General features: G+C 49.3%; 2 protein-coding genes across 2 annotated transcripts; both read left to right on the top strand.

Annotated features, from left to right (window-relative positions):
• The first annotated feature begins 3 nt into the window (after positions 1 to 3).
• On the top strand, positions 4 to 5,288 carry LOC133093079 (double homeobox protein 4-like protein 4). The gene is made up of 5 exons (XM_061192786.1): positions 4 to 46; positions 1,784 to 1,938; positions 3,361 to 3,481; positions 3,889 to 4,043; positions 4,599 to 5,288. Exons 1-5 carry the CDS (start codon positions 4 to 6, stop codon positions 5,286 to 5,288), a joined length of 1,164 nt encoding a protein of 387 aa, XP_061048769.1.
• A 6,596-nt stretch (positions 5,289 to 11,884) lies between these two features.
• On the top strand, positions 11,885 to 13,564 carry LOC133093078 (ubiquitin carboxyl-terminal hydrolase 17-like protein 6). Its single transcript, XM_061192784.1, has one exon. The coding sequence runs from the start codon at positions 11,885 to 11,887 to the stop codon at positions 13,562 to 13,564; it is 1,680 nt and encodes a 559-aa protein (XP_061048767.1).
• The last annotated feature ends 5,313 nt before the right edge of the window (positions 13,565 to 18,877 follow it).

Below are 18,877 nucleotides of genomic sequence, written 5' to 3'. Positions count from 1 at the left end.
ACCATGGATTCGTCCAGCTCGTCCGGCACATACAGCCCCTCCAGAGGTACGTTGCCCTCAGCATCTGGGCTCTGGGGTTGGGTCCTCCAAATACACTCATGCACCTCCCCACCCCAAGGGTTGATCACCACGAAGGTTGAAGTTTCCCAATGACCACCAATTGGCACGGACAGATATGCTGGGACATGTTTCTGGAATCAGTTGGGCAAAAGGATGCACCTTGGTTTGGGCATTTCACGTACATATTTCTGGTTTGCTGGTTCGTTTGTTTTCCTTCTTGAAATCGACATGGAAGTAGGTAGGCCTGTTGCCCGACAATGGCTTCTCTACCAAAATCCCAGCCTGTGGTTGCAGTGAACGGAACACGAGTGTTTGAAAACGTTCCCAACTAAACTGACACTCTTTTCCAGTTGACCGTGTTTGGGATTTTGAGTTGGTTACCCATGTTCTGTTCTTGCTGTTGTTATGGATTTGCTCTCTTTGGTTTCGTGGTCCATTTGAACTGGTTAACTTCTGTGGTGTCCATGGAAAGAATCCACATCCAGTATGTATTAAGAATAGAAGAAAAAGATAATTTTTCTTTGAGCACAACTGAAAGCTAGAGCCTGGGAAACAGAGATTCCAGGAGCACTCAAACTGTCTCTCATTGGACTCCAAGGTAGCCAGTGCAGGAGCCTCTGGAGAGGCAAAATCCGCAGTGTGACACGTTCGTTCCTTGAGTGCTTTCCAAAGATTTTCCTTGGAGCTGGCAGGAAGGAAGGGCGCTTTTAAAGGAAGTCCCCGTTGGGGGTCCGAAACCCTTGCCTTGCCTTGCCTCCTTCCAGCGGGAGACCTGAAGACGACCCTACGTCACCAGCTGCCAGCTGCTAGAGCAGGTGGCCCTTGCAGAAGGGTTGGCGTTGTCCTAGAGCTGGAGAGAGTTCAGGAAACTCAAATGTCAGGGATGTGCCGGACGTGCCTGAAACCACACCCACCCTGGCCATCACACCCGGCTCCCGCCTTAGAAGGCAGGAAACAAACACCCATCTATTCCCTTGCCACCAGAAAGACGCAACCTCAAATAGGACAGGGGTGGGGGGCAGCCCTTCAAGGCTGCCCAACTGAAAGAATAGCACGCACACACGGCGAGTCAGCATGACCTTGGTGCCTGAAAGGGAAACTCATCTTCCGAGGAGTACCGGGCTGTTGTGGGTGGGTGGGTGGGTGTGTGGGCGCCATCAGACGGGGCCCCACGTTGGTCCTTATCTCAAAAAAGTGGGTCTTCAAAACAATCTCCTAGTGCGTCCTGTGTTGGGGATTGGCTTGTGTGTTTGTCTGGCTTCGTTTGGCTTTCGTCTCGTTTCCTTTCAAATAGTGAAAGCGGATGTGCCCTGTGCGTATGACAGGCCAGAAGCCGGGCTCCTCTCGTTAGCATAGAGTTCGAGGTAAATCTGGTAGAAGCCATCAAGACTTTCTCAGGCCTCCACAGGTGGAAAATCCTTCCACCCATTTTGGTCAGGTTAGCCTGTTTTTCTAGGGCTTTCCCCTTCTGCTTGCATGGCGCCCTGTGGATCCTTGGCGAGTGGTGGGGGGATCCCCATAGCCTTGACCCTCAGCTTAGCTTGAGCCCACAGGGTCCCACTCAGCGTGGCTTTCAGGGTGTACCCACGGTTGTTCCAAATGCAGAGTCTTCCCCTGGCTTAGAGGTTTTTCACGTGGCACAAGGACCAGCGCTGGGCCGGTACCATTGGTTTGCACCTCCATGGATTCGCCCCTGACACATTCCCCCTTTTCTCTCCCACAGGCCGACTCTCAAGACCATCGCGAAGGAGGAGGCTGGTTCTGAGGCTGAGTCAGAAGGACACCCTGCAAGCACTCTTTCAACAGAACCCCTACCCCGGGATAACGACCAGAGAACAGCTGGCGCGAGAACTGGGCATTCCAGAAAGCAGAATTCAGGTACGTCCGAGTCTCTCGATCCATTCTCCCTCTCGGGGTCCATGTCCAGACGCAAGTTGCCCTACGCCAGCTGGAGTCCTTGCCCTTGGGGCTTCCTCTTCGGGGTGCTCCAGACAGCAGGGACTCGAATCTTGGCAAGGAAGGTGGCTCCCTTTGGAAAACGTGGCCAGACTGAGCTGTGTGGCGAGAGGTCCATTCAAATGGGTGGTCAAGCATAAAGGGCGAGGGGCCAAGGAAGCAGGAGGGCCTGGTGGTGCCAGGGAGGTGTTCCCTTGGTGGCTGGCCTCCGAGGAACTAGCCGTGCTGAAGACTTCCCTCTCTGGGCAGGTTGGAGAGGAGTCACCAAAGGTAGGAACACCTCGCCTGCGACCTTACAAAGCGTCGCCAAAGACTGATTGGCTTTCCCTACGAACACGTTTTCTCAGGGTGTCACATTTTCCACACACCACCGTCAGAAACGTCTAAAAACATGCACACACACACGCACACAAGCACAGGTCCACACTGCAGTTCGGCCTCGGGGAATGAGGTAGCATGCACACTGCTTCACTGTTGAAGACAAGGACACATATTCTGAAGATGGGGAGCGGGTACATAAGAGTCTCCTGACCTAAGAGTGATGGAGGCATGTAGTCCCTGAGAAGTAACTGTCAATGAGTAGTTCCCAGGCAGCATGGGAAGTGTGGTTTTCATGCGGGCACTTGCTAATGGATATGATTGCGTGTTATGAGACAGTACTGCCTGTGGGGACATAAGAGAGGCAGGGAACCATGAATCGGGCATGGACCGTGCCAAAGGGGAGGCAAAGAGAGCAAATGAGGGAAAAGAGATTGAGCCTGAGAGCCTGGGACAGAGACAGAGAGAGGGGAAGGCAGGCAGGCAGTCAGGTGGGCAGGAGGGCGGGTGGCAACAGAGACAGACGTCAACAGGTAGATGCGGAGAATCGTAGACGGAGACCAAAAGACCCACAGAGAAACTGGTAGTTTTGATGAGAAGGGGTGGGGCGGGGGAGAGAGAGAGAGAGAGGTAGCTATCCATCCCATTCTGACTGTGGGAAAGCAAGCATTGTCTCCTCCTGTGTCACAAGTCATTACTCTGGACACCAGTAAGGTGACTCAAAGAGGAAGGATTATTTTCACGGACACAGATTGTGTATCCTGGAATCTGGTGCACTTCTTCAGAGGCGAAAGCGGGAGTCTACATTCTACCTGCTAGTGAGAGTTCAGTCCCTTTGAATCGTAAATATTTCCACTGGGGGCAGATGGGCCATACTGGGTCTCCATTAGTCGGCTTGTTGCTGGCTGGCTGGCTGGTTGGCTGGCTGGCGTGTTTGTGCGTTTGTTCTATGGTGCACCCCTGCAATAGATCTTGGAAGTACGTGCATAAGCATTGAATGACAAGGCTTTCTTTCTTTGTACCCAGGTTTGGTTTCAAAACCAACGAAGAAGACGCCTAAAGCAGAGCCGATTGCTGTCGGAGAATGCCTTCAAAGGAGGGCAGTCGCAGCCGCTGCGGCCACCACCACCTCAGACTTTGACTCGAGGTAAGTAGCCAGCAATCCAAAGGCATTTCCCCAGAGCATCCCCTTGAGACACAATCATCTCTGAAAGTGGATGACCGTGGGAGGCCAAGAACGCTTCAGAGAGGAAACCATGATATCTTGGGTTCTTGCCCCATTCCTGTTCCACACAGGAGCATCATGCCCCTGTTGGAGGGTGGGGAGATGCATGGCCAGGAAGGCTTGGAATCTTCGGGTCCGGAACCTGCCCGGATGTGCAGAAATCCCTTCTTCCATCACATGGGGCATTTTCACATAGCACTCAATAAGATGTATCGATGTATCGATCTTGATCTATGACATACCACTTCCTACATACCACACACTGCATCTGCTGTGAATGTGCTGCAATTGGCCTGAATGTCCTCTCTTCTCTGTGTGTTCTTCTTCAGAAAGCTTGGGAAGAGAGGCCAGGCGAAAGAGGACTTTCATCTCTCCTTCTCAAACAAGGGTCCTTGTGCAAGCCTTTGAGAGGGATCGATTTCCATCTATTGCTGCCAGGGAAGAATTGGCTCACCAGACAGGAATTCCCGAACCTCGAATCCAGGTAAGTTCTCCACCAGTGGGTGGGACTTGGCTTCTCCCACGAGGAAGGAGTGTTAAACCTTGTGACGGGTTGCTGCTGGATATATGTAGGCTTGGCGAGGGGGGATTGGGAGGAGGTTCCCTTCGTCCTACGAATACGCTAAGGGGGCTGATCTGAAGGCATCCCTTTCCAGAAGAGGAGAGGGCAACGGAAGTCCTGGGCAGCCAGGGAGGGGCCTGAGGTTGTAGCCGGTCAATGACGGCTCTCCTCAAAGCCAGGGGTGGGGAGGGGTGGGGAGGGGTGGGGAGGGGTGGGGAGGGGTGGGGAGGAGTGGGGTGGGTCCTGTGTTGCCCTGACGTCCTCCCGCATTTTCAGGAGCCAAGGCGAAAGCTCTAGGTAAAATGGCCCTTAGATGAGGCCCACCAGTACTTGCCATGGACCTGACAGATTGGAGGGCAGGGCAGGGCAGGGCAGGGCAGGGCGGGCCGGGGCGGGGCCGGCCGGGGATGGGGCGGCGGCAAGTAGATCTGGACTGTCGCGCTGCTAATGTTCCTGTCTCCCCATATGGTTCCCTAGATATGGTTCCAGAACCGAAGAGCTCGGCACCCAAAGCAGAGCGCTAGTGGGCCTGTGAATGCCCTGGCTGAAGGCCCAGATGCCACATCAGCCGTGACTGCCCTGTCGGACCAAAGCCCCCCGCCCACTGTCCTTAGCAGCTCTCATCGTTATGCTCCCTCTCATGCACCTGAGAGCACGCAATCCTTTGCTGCGGCCACTCCTGTTTTCTCCCCCACCTTTCTTGTGCCAGGGGCTGCCTCTGGGTGCTGTGTGGGCCACCCGTTGATGTTCATCGTGGTCCAGCCCAGCCTGGCAGCACTTCAGGGATGCCAGAACCCACAGCCTCTTCCGGCCACAGTTCCGTGGGGCGAAGGGACACATGCTGTCATCGCCAGTGGGCAGCCTGCCCAGGGGGCCATCTTGCCGCCTGCACCGCCAGAGACACACTTCTGGCAGCAGCAGGCAACCTCAAGTGAAGAGACATCTCCCCAGCTGGAGCAACAGACCCAGCACTCAGCCCTTCTAGGCTCCTCAAGCCTCCTGGACGAACTCTTGTCAGACGCGGACATTCTGGACAAGGCAGGCGCTTTGCCGAATGCGGACGCAGAGGAAGAGGAACTTGCGGCAACCCTGGAAGCCCCCCTCAGCGAGGAAGAATTCCAGGCCTTGCTCGACATGCTGCCAGGCTCCCCAGTGCCACAGGCTTAGGGGGAGGTAGGAAGACCTTCCCCCGAGCCCCGTTCAAGCCTCCTTTCCTGGGAGACAGAGCCACGGGCGAGAGAAAGGACAAGGAACAAGCAACACTCATGATAGTGTCTGGCAGGGCGGCCAAGGCAAGAAGACTGTCGACGGCAACTGCGTTGTGTCTACGAGCAATGCCATGCTCCACACGGACTGTCAGGAAGCATGGGCACCAGGAGGGACACCACCTCTGAAGCCTCAAGGAATTCTAGCCTTCCAATGACAACGAGGAGGACCCAAGGCTGAACTGGATTTCCCCGTTGTATGTGACATTCCATTGATCCAATCAATAAATCTTGGCACTCAGTTCAAGTTCTTGCTTGTGCTTTGGTCGCTTTGTATTCTCCCGCGTTTCCTCGGGGAGGTGAAATCCCTCCCTTGGCCTGGCACAGCATGGGAAGGTGGTCCAGACGCCCCTGTCTAGTCCCGTAGCTTGTAGCCACAAACACACCCTAGTGGAATCACAAAAACAGTCTCTCAGTGACAACCTGCACTTGGTTTCTGGGTGCATGGTGTGGAAGGGTTCCTCAAGGGCATCATCTTTGCACACAAGGACAGACCTATGCAAACACTTTCATTGCCAGAGTTCATAGGAACAACTGTGCCCGGTTTATTATGCAGGCAAATAATCTCTCTCCGTCCCTCTCTCTCTCTCCTTGTCTGTCTAGGGCCACACACTACACGCACACACCTCTCAAAAGATAAGCCGTGTTACAACTAAAGCGATGCACAAAGGAACTGGAAAACCAAATGCCTGTGGCATCTTAACGTCGTGGCAGGTGATCCCTTCCACTGTTTCTTTCAAAAACATTTTCCAACACATGTGCCTCGTACACTCTGTGCTGAGTGATTCTCGACTGGCTCAATCCGTGCTCCCCATGTCCAGCATGGGTGTGTCAGCGGCAGGAAGTAGGAAAATATTCTGAGAGTTGCCACTTGAATGTGTATGCACCAATGTATCTGACTCTCTAGCTACAACTGCATCCGGGTCTCTAGCTCTATAGGGTGTATACCTCTGCAGACACATCTAGTCCTCAGCTCCCTCCCAGTCACTCCTCTGTCTTAGGCTCCCCTTTCTCCAGAGCTCTAGAGCAATACACAGCCCTCTCTCTCTGTTTCTCTGTCTCTCTGTCTCTCTGTCTCTCTCTCTCTTTCTCTCCCTATCTCTCTCCTTCTTTTCGTTGGGCAGAAAGGAAATGTCAGTTTCAAGGGCCACACAAGTGGCATAGGGCTTCTGGGAAAAGAATCTGGCCACGGTAGCCTCAGGACAAGTACGACTGGAGATGCGGTAAGAGACAGCTTATGGAAAAGATGGTGCTTTCAAGAGGGCGGGAGGAACACTGGGTTACAGTGTGCCAGGAAACACTGAGATCCTTGTGGGTGGCAGGACTTGCACAGACTCTAGCTAGAGCTAGGAGCTGTGACTTTACCATCTTGGGATTCAATGCTGGCTGCTCCAGCGAAACCTCGGAGCCCAGGGATGGGCAGCGGAACGTCCACAGGGAGGCCACTGGTGGACTGTGCATAAACACACCTGCGGGCTCTCAGGATGCCCTGGCTGCCTTGCAGATCAAAGCTTCTGCTCTCCCACGCAACCTTACCTCTCCTGCATTGTCCAGCTGGGAACCGGTCCAAGTCTGGAAGCCAGTGCCTTCTGGGACAAGCCAGCAAATCCCATGTTTCCGTGATTATCTCAGCCAAAACTTCCAGCTTCTCGGGAAAAACCACCTGATCCAACAAGATGGTCACGCCACCCTCTGATCTCTGGCACTTGAGCACAAGGGAGCAGGACGTACACCTCCTCAGGACATCCTCCTGGGCTCCTGGGACTTGCAGACACCTACTTTTCCCGGTGGCCTTCATCCCCGGGTACCACCTGACAACCGCCCTTAGTGGGTGCAGAAAATCAAACACACAGATCACACAAACACTGACACACACACACAGACACACACACACACACAAACACACACACACACACCAGCTATATTTTAACGAATTTCTGGTGTAATTACTCTGATACCCAACTCTTTCTAAATAAGCTCACTGTCCTCATGTTAATTTACGTGGCTGACATTTATAATCCTTGGTGGCAAAAGAACACATTGGAGATGGTACTGTGTTTCTGTGTGGTTTTTTTTTTGTCGGTTTGTTTTGAATCTTTCAATTCTCTGTAGCCCAAATATACCGAAAATTTTGGGATAGTTGTATTTGCAATCCAAAGCATTCCTTTCAAAGCCAGCTGTGTCATCATCCATCATCTAACTTGCTTCATATCCCTCTCCTTCTTCTTCTTTTTCTCCTTCTTCTTCTTCTTCTTCTTCTTCTTCTTCTTCTTCTTCTTCTTCTTCTTCTTCTTCCTCTTCTTGTTCTTCTTTTTCTTCTTCTTCTTCTTTTTCTTCGTACAGATGCCAGTTGACCAGTGAATGTGAAACCGACGTCGTCTTGTGGACGCCAAAGACAAGCACTGAAATTAAGTTCCTTGGCTTTTGAAACCTACATGTGTGGCGTGCCCCTTTCTATGGTCTCTCCATGGCATGTGAGCAAGGAGGTGCGTTTCAGGGTCCCTCTGAAAAAGTCCCGAACTTTTGAGGACCATGTGTAAACCCGAGATAAGCAGTCAAGCTTAGTATGTGAATTATCGGGAACTCAAACTCCAGCCATGGAAATGCTTTAGGAGTGGGAGGCAATGTCATCCTGGTGCTGATGAGGGAAGGGGGAATGTACTCGAGGAAAGCTACGCTCCAGGTTCTCTCTCCATTTTGGAAAGTACCGTGACACACCTAAGCGTGAAGGACTCAGAGTTGGGGAATTCCATGGAGAGCAAAAGTATGTGTGGAATGTGAAAAGGTGTGAAAACGAGAGAGCACTGGACCCCAAGCATTCTGGGAAAGGATGACGAGGGTGGCAGCTTCAAAGGGACCTGGGAGCCTCCGAACAGGCCTTCCATTCCAACGCCCACTTGCCTCACGGGATTCCTTCCAGGTTCTCAATTTGCAAGGAAGGGTTCCCCACCATCTGCGGATATTTATATAAATAGGGATGGGGCATCCTCATCCATTATAGTCCTGAGCTTCTGGGTACTGAAGGGCTGGCCAGCTGTTTCCATGCCATCCGTGTGGGTCCACCTCCATGGATTCGTCCAGCTCTTCAGGTACATCCAGCACCTCAGGAGGTACGTTGCCTCGGCATCTGTGCTCTGGGGTTGGATCATCCAAATATGCTGCTGCACATTTCCACCCCAAGTGGTGATCATTGCGAAGATTGAAGATTGCCAATGACCACCAAATGGCATGGATAGATTTTGTGAGACATGTTTCAGGAATCAGTTTGGCAAATGGATGCACAGTAACTAGGGCATTTCACATAGATATGTCTGGTTTGCTTGTTCGTTTGTTTTCCTTCTTGAAATCGAAATAGAAATTGGTCCCCTTACCGGAGAATGGCTTCTCTACCATAAGTCCCAGTCTGTGGTTGCAGAGAACAGAACATGAGTGTTGGAAAACGTTCACAACTATATTGAAACTATTTTCCAGTTGACTGTGTTTGGGATTTTAGGTTGGTTTCACATGTTCTCTTCCTGTTGTTGTTTCCGATTTGCTCTCTTTGGTTTCGCGTTCCATTTGAACTGATTAACTTCTATGGTAGCCAGGGAAAGAATCCACATCCAGTATGTATTAAGAATAGAAGAGGGCTTCCCTGGTGGCGCAGTGGTTGAGAATCTGCCTGCCAATGCAGGGGACAAGGGTTCGAGCCCTGGTCTGGGAAGATCCCACATGCCACGGAGCAACTAGGCCCGTGAGCCACAACTACTGAGCCTGCACGTCTGGAGCCTGTGCTCTACAACAAGAGAGGCCACGATAGTGAGAGGCCCACACACCGCGATGAAGAGTGGTCCCCGCTTGCCACAACTAGAGAAAGCCCTCGTACAGAAACGAAGACCCAACACAGCCAAAAATAAATAAATAAATAAATAAAGTTTAAAAAAATTTTTTTAAAAAGAATAGAAGAAAAAGACAGTTTTTCTTTGAGCACAACTGAAAGCTATAGCCTTGGAAACAGAGATTCCCGGAGCACTCGACCTGTCTCCTACTGGACTCCAGGGTAGGTGGTGCAGGAAACTCTGGAAAGGCAAAATCCCCAGTGTGATACATTAGTTTCTTGAGTGCTTTCCAAAGATTTTCCATGGAGTTGGCAAGAAGGAAGGGTGCTTTTTAGGGAACTCACTGTTGGGGGTTTGAAACCCTTGCCTTGCCTTGCCTCTTTCCAGGGGGAGACCTGGAGACAACCTTAACGTCACCAGCTGCCAGCTGCTAGAGCAGGTAGCCTTTGTAGACAGTTTGGTGTTGTCCTAGAGTTGGAGAGAGTTCAGGAAACTCAGTATCTCAGGGACGTGTCGGACTTGCCTGAAACCACACCCACCCTGGCCATCACACCCGGCTCCCCGTTTGGAAGTCAGGAAACAACCACCTATTTATTCCTTGGCATCAGAACGATCCAACCTCAAATAGGACAGGGTTGGGGGCAGCCTTTCAAGGCTGCCAAACTGAAAGAATAGCATGAACACACGGCGAGTCAGCATGACCTTGGTGCCTAGAAAGGGAAAGTCATCTTCCGAGGAGTACCGGGCTGTTGTGGGTGTGTGAGTGGGTGGGCACCTTCAGACGGGGCCCCACGTTTGTCCTTATCTCAAAAAAGTGGGTCTTCTAAACAATCTCCTAGTGCGTTCTGTGTTGGGGATTGGCTTGTGTGTTTGTCTGGCTTCGCTTCAGTTTCGTCTCGTTTCCTTTCAAATAGTGAAAGCGGATGTTCCCTGTGCGTATGACAGGCCAGAAGCTCGGTTCCTCTTGTTAGCATAGAGTTCGAGCTGAATCTGGTAGAAGCCATCAAGACTTTCCCAGGCATCCACAGGTGGAAATGCTTCCATCCATTTTGGTCATGGTTGCCTGTTTTTCTAGGGCTTTCCCCTTCTCTTTGCATGGCGTTCTGTGGATCATTGGCGAGTGGTGGGAGAAATCCCCATAACCTTGACTCTCAGCTTTGCATGAACTCCCAGGGTCCCAGTCAGTGTGGCTTTCGGGGTGCACCCAAGGTAGTTCCAAATGCAGAGTCTTCCCCTGGCTTAGAGGTTTTTCACGTGGCACAAGGACCACCGTTGTGCCGGTACCATTGGTTTGCACCTCCATGGATTCACCCCTGACACATTCCCCCTTTTCTCTCCCACAGGCCAACTCTCAAGACCATCGCGAAGGAGGAGGCTTGTTCTGAGGCTGAGTCAGAAGGACACCCTGCAAGCACTCTTTCAACAGAACGTCTACCCTGTGATAATGACCAGAGAACGGGTGGCCCGAGATCCTGGGCATTCCGGAAAGCAGAACTCAGGTACGTCCGAGTCTCTCGATTCATTCTCCCTCTCAGGGTCCGTGTCCAGACGCAAGTCTCCCTAAGCCACCTGGAGTCCTTGCTCTTGGGTCTTCCTCTTATGGGTGCTCGAGACAGCAGGAACTCGAATCTTGGCAAGGAAGGTGCCCCCTTTGGGAAAACGTGGCCAGACTGAGCTGTGTGGCGAGAGGTCCATTCAAATGGGCGGTCAGGAAGAAAGGGCCGAGGGCCAAGGAAGCAGGAGGGTCTGGTGGTGCCAGAAAGGTGTTCCCTTGATGGCTGGCCTCCGAGGAACTAGCTGTGCTGAAGACTTCCCTCTCTGGGCAGGTTGGAGGGGAGTCACCAAAGGAAGGCGCACCCTGCCTGCGATTTTACCAGGCGTTGCCAAAGACTCATTGTCTTTCCCTATGGACACTTTTTCTTGGGGTGTCAAATTTTCCACACACCACCTTCAGAAACGTCTAAACACATGCCCACACACATGCACACAAGCACAGGTCCACACTTCAATTCAGTCTCGTGGAATGAGTTAGCAAGCACACTGTTTCACTGTTGAAGAGAAGGACAGATAATTTGAGGATGTTGACAGGGTACATAAGAGCTTCCTCACCTAAGAGTGATGGAATCATGTATTCCCTGAGAGGTTTTACACTCCTTGAATCACTTGCTCGGACTCTGAGTGCAAGTGGTGATTCATAAACTATCGAAGTTGATGTGGAAAGCTCTCACGAAATTCTGTCACGTAAGAGTATCTTTGAAATTCGGGAAGTTGAGAGAAGTGTTAAAATGTTTGTTTTCCCTTCGGTCAGAAATCTTTTTAACAAGTGAAGTGTGTTCTGGATTGAATTGTGTTCCCTCAAATGCGTATGCTGAACGTCTACACCACTGTGTGAATCTACTGGGGAGCCTCTCAGAGGTGGTCCTGGATTTTGATAAAGAGAATTCCTCAAGAAATGTGTCCATTGTTCTCTCTTTCTTCGGATTCAGAGAGACCAGGCCCTCAGACCCTTAATCCAATTAAGAGCTTGCAACGCATTGGTGGATCTTGTACCGGTGGGGTGGCAGGGGTGGGGGCAGGGCTAGGAGTGAGCTATAAAATGGCTGATGGGAGTGTTCCAGGCTGTCACTTGCAGACCGACTGTCTCTGGGAAGGAGGCATCGTTGTGCTGCTGGAACGCCAGATGGAAAATCTTGTGGACCTTGTTTGCAGAGACGTGGAGGCTGCTTTTCTGGACTGGGGAGATGAGTGTCCGCTTCAGTTCGACATCGTTCCCAAACTCCACTCTACTCAGCCAAGTGCCACTGTTGTTGATGCCCGCTGGGGGCCCCCTCGACCTGAGGAGCCGTCCCCGCCATCCCAGATGGTTTGGTGCAGTCAGCGCGGTGACTTGACTCCAGTGTCAGCAGGGCTGGCTTGTGCCCAGAAACTTCTCCTGCCTTGGAGGTTACCATTTGTGGTGGGGGCCGGACTTCAGAATGTGGGGAACACCTGCTACATGAATGCAGCGCTGCAGCGTCTGACCCACACACCACCCCTGGCTAGCTCGATGCTGTCCCAGCAGCACTCGACAGTCTGTCCGAACCAGACCTTCTGCATGCTGTGTGCTATGCAAACTCACATTACCCGAGCCCTTCTTCATCCTGGAGAGGTGATCCGGCCCCGGAAGGACCTGGTCGCTAGCTTCCACAGACACAAGCAGGAAGATGCCCACGAGTTTCTGATGTTCACTCTGGATGCCATGCAGCAAGCGTGCTTGAGTGCACATGAGCTGTTAGGCCATCCCTCTGAGGACACCACCCTCGTCCATCGAATCTTTGGCGGGTCTTGGAGATGTCAGATCCAGTGTCTCCACTGCCTCGGGGTTTCAGACACTCTCGACCCTTACCTGGACATCACCCTGGATATCACGGCAGCTCAGAGTGTGGTACAAGCTTTGAACGAGTTGGTGAAGCCCGAGAAGCTGGACGGCGAAAACGCCTATCATTGCAGTGTTTGTCTCAAGAAGGTGTCTGCCACCAAGAGGTTGACTTTGCACAGTGCCTCCCAGGTCCTGATCGTTGTGCTGAAACGGTTCACAGAGGTCACAGGAGTCAAAATGGTTCAGAAAGTGCACTATCCTGAGTGCCTCGACTTGCAGCCGTACGTGTCTGAGCAGAAGGCAGGGCCACTGGATTATGCGCTCTATGCTGTGCTGGTGCACTCTGGGTGGAGTGGTCACCAAGGACACTACTTTTGTTGTGTCAAAGCTGGAAATGGCCAGTGGTATAAAATGGACGATGCCATGGTAACAGCCTGTGATGTGACTTCTGCCCTGAGCCAAAGTGCCTATGTCCTCTTTTACGTCCAGAATAGTGCACTGGAAGGAGACAGTGGGGGAGTGTCACCAGGAGGGGCACGGACACTCCTGGGGGCTGAGCCCACACGCACCATGGCGGCCCACAGGGAGGCTGAAAGAGACGTCAGCATCGGAGTTCCTGGGTCGGAGGAGCTCGTGGAGGGAACAGACGTTCAAGAAGTCAGCTTAGAGCAGTGGAGACGCCTCCAGACACCCAACCGACCTAAGCCTGAGTTCAACCTCAGGAAGATCAAGTCTGCCCTGCCTGCCGATGCAGTCGTGATTCACCCATCGAACTATGGAGGTGGGATGAGCACAAAGCTGTGTGAGCAAGAGAACTACCAGCTCAACCGTGCCACCGGGGACACTGCACCCCAGGGGCCAATAAACATCGGCAGCAACATCCCTTGTCTCAGCAGGAGAGCCAGAGCCTCCAAGAAAAAGAACAAGAAGAAGCAGAGATCTGTGGGTGCACTGCAGAAAGGTCTGATGCACATCCTTGCAGACACCCACACATCCAACTGACAAACCTAGAGTCACAGAGAGGAAAGAGTTTGTGTCACAAGTGTGGCTACTCTAGCCTAGCGGAACGACGGTTAGTCTGGAGTGTTCATGGGACACGATATTCAGTTTGAACTTATTACTACTGAGCTTTGAGGTGGGGTTCTCTGCTGGGATGAGCCTGGAGAGGACGGGAGTGGTGACTGGGTCTGAGAAGTGTCTGAGGCCTTTCCCCTGGGGTGGTGTTGGAAGAGTCCTTGTGGATGGGACGTTGTGGGTGTTCTTACTCATCCTTTGCTGCAATGTCAGCTTCTTGAAAATGACGTGGTCTGAAGGTGCCTCAGAAACGTTCATGTGCACCCAAGTATGGAGAATATTTTCTGAGCCCTTGAGGTACTCCATGAATATTCTCTGCCTGCTGGGGTCTCCCACTGCTGGCACAGCCAAATGTGTGGGACACGCTGTGCCCCAACCTCCTGGGTCAGTACTGCACAGAAAATTCTGGGGGTGGCTTGTGATGCAGAGGAGTTGACGGAAGGTGGGCAACCAGGCCATTAAATGTGGAAATAATTCTGAGACCTTGGATGACCTGGGAAAATGCCTAAAAGGAACTAATGGATTGTCCATTCCTTGCTTGCACTTTACAATTCACAAGGATGCTCATCCAAAGATAACTGGCCTTTGACTTCTATTGCAAGGGGGATGTGCTGAAAACATGAAAAGGAGAAAGAGGTAAAAGCACCACCATTACCACCACAACAACAATTTTGTGCATCAGCATGAAGTAACGGCGAAACATGAGGGACTTGAATGAACTAGAAGAGCCCTCTGTGGGAAGTGAGAATTTTTAGCAACCGTGATTTGAGTCCAAATGTAAAGTGCAGGTTGAAAGATTGCAGTGATGAATGTGCATGTTTTGCCTCCCAAGAAACTGGAGGTTGTTCAGAGGATGCGTGAAGATCTTTTTGTTTGTTAGACATATCATGAACAGATGACTACCTGTTCTTCAGGATATGATTGGGAAACAATGTGGGAGGTCCTGTGGATGAAAGGAGATTCCATTCAAGCTCTCCTACCCTTCAGAAGAAGCTGCTAAGGAAAATTACTAACAGACAAAACCCACAGGCTTTCTGACAGCCAGATCCTATACAGCAGAGTGGAGGGGAATCTGCCTATCAGAGAACGAGTTGGCAAAAAAAAAAAAGAGGTAGCAAGGATTTCAGGTTGTATTTTACCAATGATGCCTATGTAAGATGTAATGGAAATTGTAAACTCATAAAACATCACTTGTAGTAAACGGCCCAAACGCAGGTCAGGAAATAATCTGAGTACTGCTCTATTACTCTGAGTGTCTCCAGTGTCAGCAAAGCTGGCTCGTGACCAGAAACTTCTCCTGACTTAGAGGAGACCCTCTGTGGTGGGAGCCAGGCTTCAGAATGTAGGGAACACCTGCTACACGAATGCAGCACTGCAGTGTCTGAGCCACACACCACCCCTGGCCAGCTCAATGCTGTCCCAGCAGCACTCAACAATCTGTCCAAACCAGACCTTCTGCATGCTGTGTGCTATGCAAACTCACATTACCCAAGCCCTCCTTCATCCTGGAGAAGTGATCCAGCCCTGGAAGGGCCTGGTCATTAGCTTCCACAGACACAAGCAGGAAGATGCCCACAAGTTTCTGATATTCACTATGGATACCATGCAGCAAGCATGCTTGAGTGTGCATGAGCTGTTAGGCCACCCCTCCGAGGGCACCACTCTCATCTGTTGAACCGTTGGCGGGTCTTGGAGATCTCAGATCCAATGTGTCCACTGCCTCGGGGTTTTGGACACTCTCAACCCTTACCGGGACATCACCCTGCATATCACAGCAGCTCAGAGTGTGGTGCAAGCTTTGAACGAGTTGGTGAAGCCCAAGAAGCTGGATGGCAAAAATGCCTATGTTGGTCTCAAGAAGGTGCCTGCCACCAAGATGCTTGTTGGGGGCGCCCTGGTGGCGTAGTTGTTAAGAATCTGCCTGCCAATGCAGATGACATGGGTTGAGTCCTGGTCCAGGAAGATCCCACATTCTGTGGAACAACTAATATCCTGCGCAGGAACTACAGAGCCTGTGCTCTAGAACCTCTGAGCTACATCTACTGAGACCATGAGCCACAACTACTGAAGCCCGTGCACCTAGAGCCTGTGCTCCACAACCAGAGAAGCCACCGCAATAAGAAGTCTGTGCACCACAACGAGGAGTAGCCCCCACTAGCCACAACTAGAGAAAGTCCACACGCAGCAATGAAGACACAACGCAGCCAAAAATAAATAATGAATAAATAAATAAGTTAATTAATTAATTTAAAAAATAAGAGTGGAGTGGAAATTCAGGAAGTTGAGTGAAGTGTTAAAATGTTTGTTTTCCTTTGGGCAGAAATCTTTTTAACAAGTGAAGTGTGTTGTGAACTGAATTGTGTTCCCCCAAATTTGTATGCTGAACGTCTACACCCCCGTGTGACTCTATTTGGGAGCCTCTCAGAGGCATTCCTGGAGTTTGATAAGAGAATTCCTCAGTAAAGAGTCCATTCTTCTCTCTCGGGGTTGAGAGTGACCACACCCTCAGACCCTTAATCCAATTAAGTGTGGGTGAAACAATGGTGGAAACCCATATCATGCTTCGGCACACACACATGCAAGCACTGCGCTGTCTCACGACAGAAATAGAGTCCTATGTCAAATGGTACTTAGCAAAGTGACATGTCAAATTGTTAGTCAATCTAAAACCATTTTAAGTAACTGAGTAACTTGGTGTGAATAGGAAGCTACGGCATTCATCAGACTTTGGTGGCAAATGTCTGAAGTTTTTGAAACTGGCTAAAGGGCCAAACCCTTTGTTTTGCAAAATTTCAGCAGTTCCCTGTCTTGAGACAAGTTTTGTGGACTCTGTGTAGTTCTTCCCATGTAAATCATGGTGGTAAACATTCCCATGGCTTTGCTTATTATATTTTAATGAACGTTATTCTAAAGCTTTGTTTTAAAATTTTTATTCAGTATAAATAAAATTCTACCAAAAAAGTCATACTGTACATGGTCTTTATTTCTCAGCCTTGAAGATCATCTTAACATTCATTTTTAGTCATCGAAGCTCATGTAACTGAGAGGAAAGGGGTGATTGGGAGGACCTAAGGCTTTTTCAAATCTCAGGCCCTTCCAGATCTACTGGTGAATAAATGCACATCATGCCTTCAACCAGCAGCTCTTCTGTCCTTGGGATACAGAGTTCTGCAGAGTCTCTTGCTTTTCTTCAAGAGCATAGGTCTGCTTGGATTAGGGACCCAATGTTAAAGGACTCACCTTAAACTAATCACATATGTAACTACCCTATGTCCATATACAATTGCATTCTGATGAAATAAACGTTCGGGCTTCAACATATGAATATAGGAGAGGGGAACACAGTTCAGTTTATAAAAGTTGGTTCATTCTTTTCATATTTTTATATCTTAAAAACTTATTTTTCTTTTTTATTAAATAAAGGAATAATATCCATGAATTAATGGGGACAAAGGCAAGATTGTTTGAGGTGAGGGGAAATGTTTATTAATGGATGTGCCTTCAAAACTGGATTTTAAAAATGAAAGGGAAGCTATTGGAAATAAAAGGATTTCAAAATTTTAACCTTCTCCAAAAAATCAAATTTAAGGTTGGGTGATACCAAAGCTTATTTAAATGCTAAGAGGATGGTTCAGAGAAAGGGAGTAGTTTCAAATAGAGTATACATCGTTTTACGACTCAGACAATTCAATATCAAAAAACCAAGCAACTCAATTTTAAAAATGAGAAGAGGATATGAACAGACATTTTCACAAACGAGAAATACACATGGCAACAGGCACATGAAAAGGTGCTCAACAACACTACACATCAAGAAATACGAATCCAAAAATCCAAAATGAGATATCACCTTGCACCAGACTAAATACCTTCATTAAAATTTCTACAAATAGAAAAAATTTTCCAGGATATGGAGAAAAAAAGAACACTACTACACTGTTGGGGAGAATGCAAATTGGTGCAGTACTACGGAAAAGAGTATGGAGGTTCCTAAAAAAAATTTTTAATTAACATAGAACTACTATATGATCCAACAATTCCACTCCTGGTTATATATCTGAAGAAAATGGAGACACTATTTTGAAAAGATACATGCACCCCAATATTCATAACAGTATTATTTACAATAGCCAAGACATGGAAGCAACCTATGTGTCCATCAACAGATGAATGGATAAATGACTAGTGGTGTATATATACAATGGAATATAACTGTGCCATGAGAAAAACAATGAAACTTTGCCATTGTTGACAACATGGATGGACTTGGAGAGTCTTATGTTTCAGGAAATACATCAGGCCAAAAAAAGAAAAAAGACAAAGTGTGTAAAATCGTTTAAAAAAATGAAACAAAGAAATGAAATAAGAACACAGAAACAGTCTCACAGATATAGAAAACAAAAAAGTGTTTACCATAGGGGAGAGGGAAGGGGGAGAGGGACAAATAAGAAACATGAGATGAAGAGATACTAACTACTATACATACAAATGGGGGAAAAACTTAGCTACATGGGGCTTCCCTGGTGGTGCAGTGGTTAAGAATCCACCTGCCAATGCAGGGGACACGAGTTTGAGCCCTGGTCCAGGAAGATCCCACAGGCCGTGGAGCAACTAAGCCCGTGCACCACAACTACTGAGCCTGCATTCTAGAGCCCACGAGCCACAACTACCGAAGCCCGTGTGCCACAACTACTGAAGCCCACGCGCCTAGAGCCCATGCCCCACAACAAGAGAAGCTACCGCAATGAGAAGCCTGCTCACCGCAACAAAGAGTAGCCCCCGCTCTCAGCAACTAGAGAAAACCCGCATGCAGCAGCAAAGATCCAATGCAGCCAAAAATTAAATAAATGAATAAATAAATAAAATTTTAAAATAAACTTAGCTACAAGGATAAATTGTATGACACAAAAAATATAGGCAATATTTCATAATAACTTTAAGTGGAGTATAATGTTTAAAATAATTGAACCACTAGCTGTGCACCTGAAACTAATATTGTAAATCATCCAGACTTAAAAATATAAAACTAGAATAAGGCGTAATTGTTTTAAAGGATAACATAAATTCTGACACAACAGGAGAGAATAGGAAAAAACACAGATGCAGAAAAAATTACCTAGCTGAGATGAAAAGCAATTTATTTCCTTGTATAAGGGAGAGGAACAAAGTAATACATGACAGTAAGTAAATATTATTTTAAATCTTGTGATGGAAAGTACCTACATCCAAAATTATGTTTCA

This window comes from Eubalaena glacialis, chromosome 6 (assembly GCF_028564815.1).
Source record: "Eubalaena glacialis isolate mEubGla1 chromosome 6, mEubGla1.1.hap2.+ XY, whole genome shotgun sequence".
Lineage (NCBI taxonomy): Eukaryota > Metazoa > Chordata > Mammalia > Artiodactyla > Balaenidae > Eubalaena > Eubalaena glacialis.
The sequence above is the reverse complement of the archived record's forward strand: the minus strand, read 5'-3'. Positions and strand labels throughout refer to the sequence as shown.

Bases quoted from the DNA above. Each gene is read 5' to 3' on its own strand.
- LOC133093079 (XM_061192786.1), top strand. From the start codon at position 4: ATGGATTCGTCCAGCTCGTCCGGCACATACAGCCCCTCCAGAG. The intron at 47-1,783 runs GTACGTTGCCCT...TCTCTCCCACAG, and splicing joins CACATACAGCCCCTCCAGAG to GCCGACTCTCAAGACCATCG. The intron at 1,939-3,360 runs GTACGTCCGAGT...CTTTGTACCCAG, and splicing joins TTCCAGAAAGCAGAATTCAG to GTTTGGTTTCAAAACCAACG.
- LOC133093078 (XM_061192784.1), top strand. From the start codon at position 11,885: ATGGAAAATCTTGTGGACCTTGTTTGCAGAGACGTGGAGGCTGCTTTT.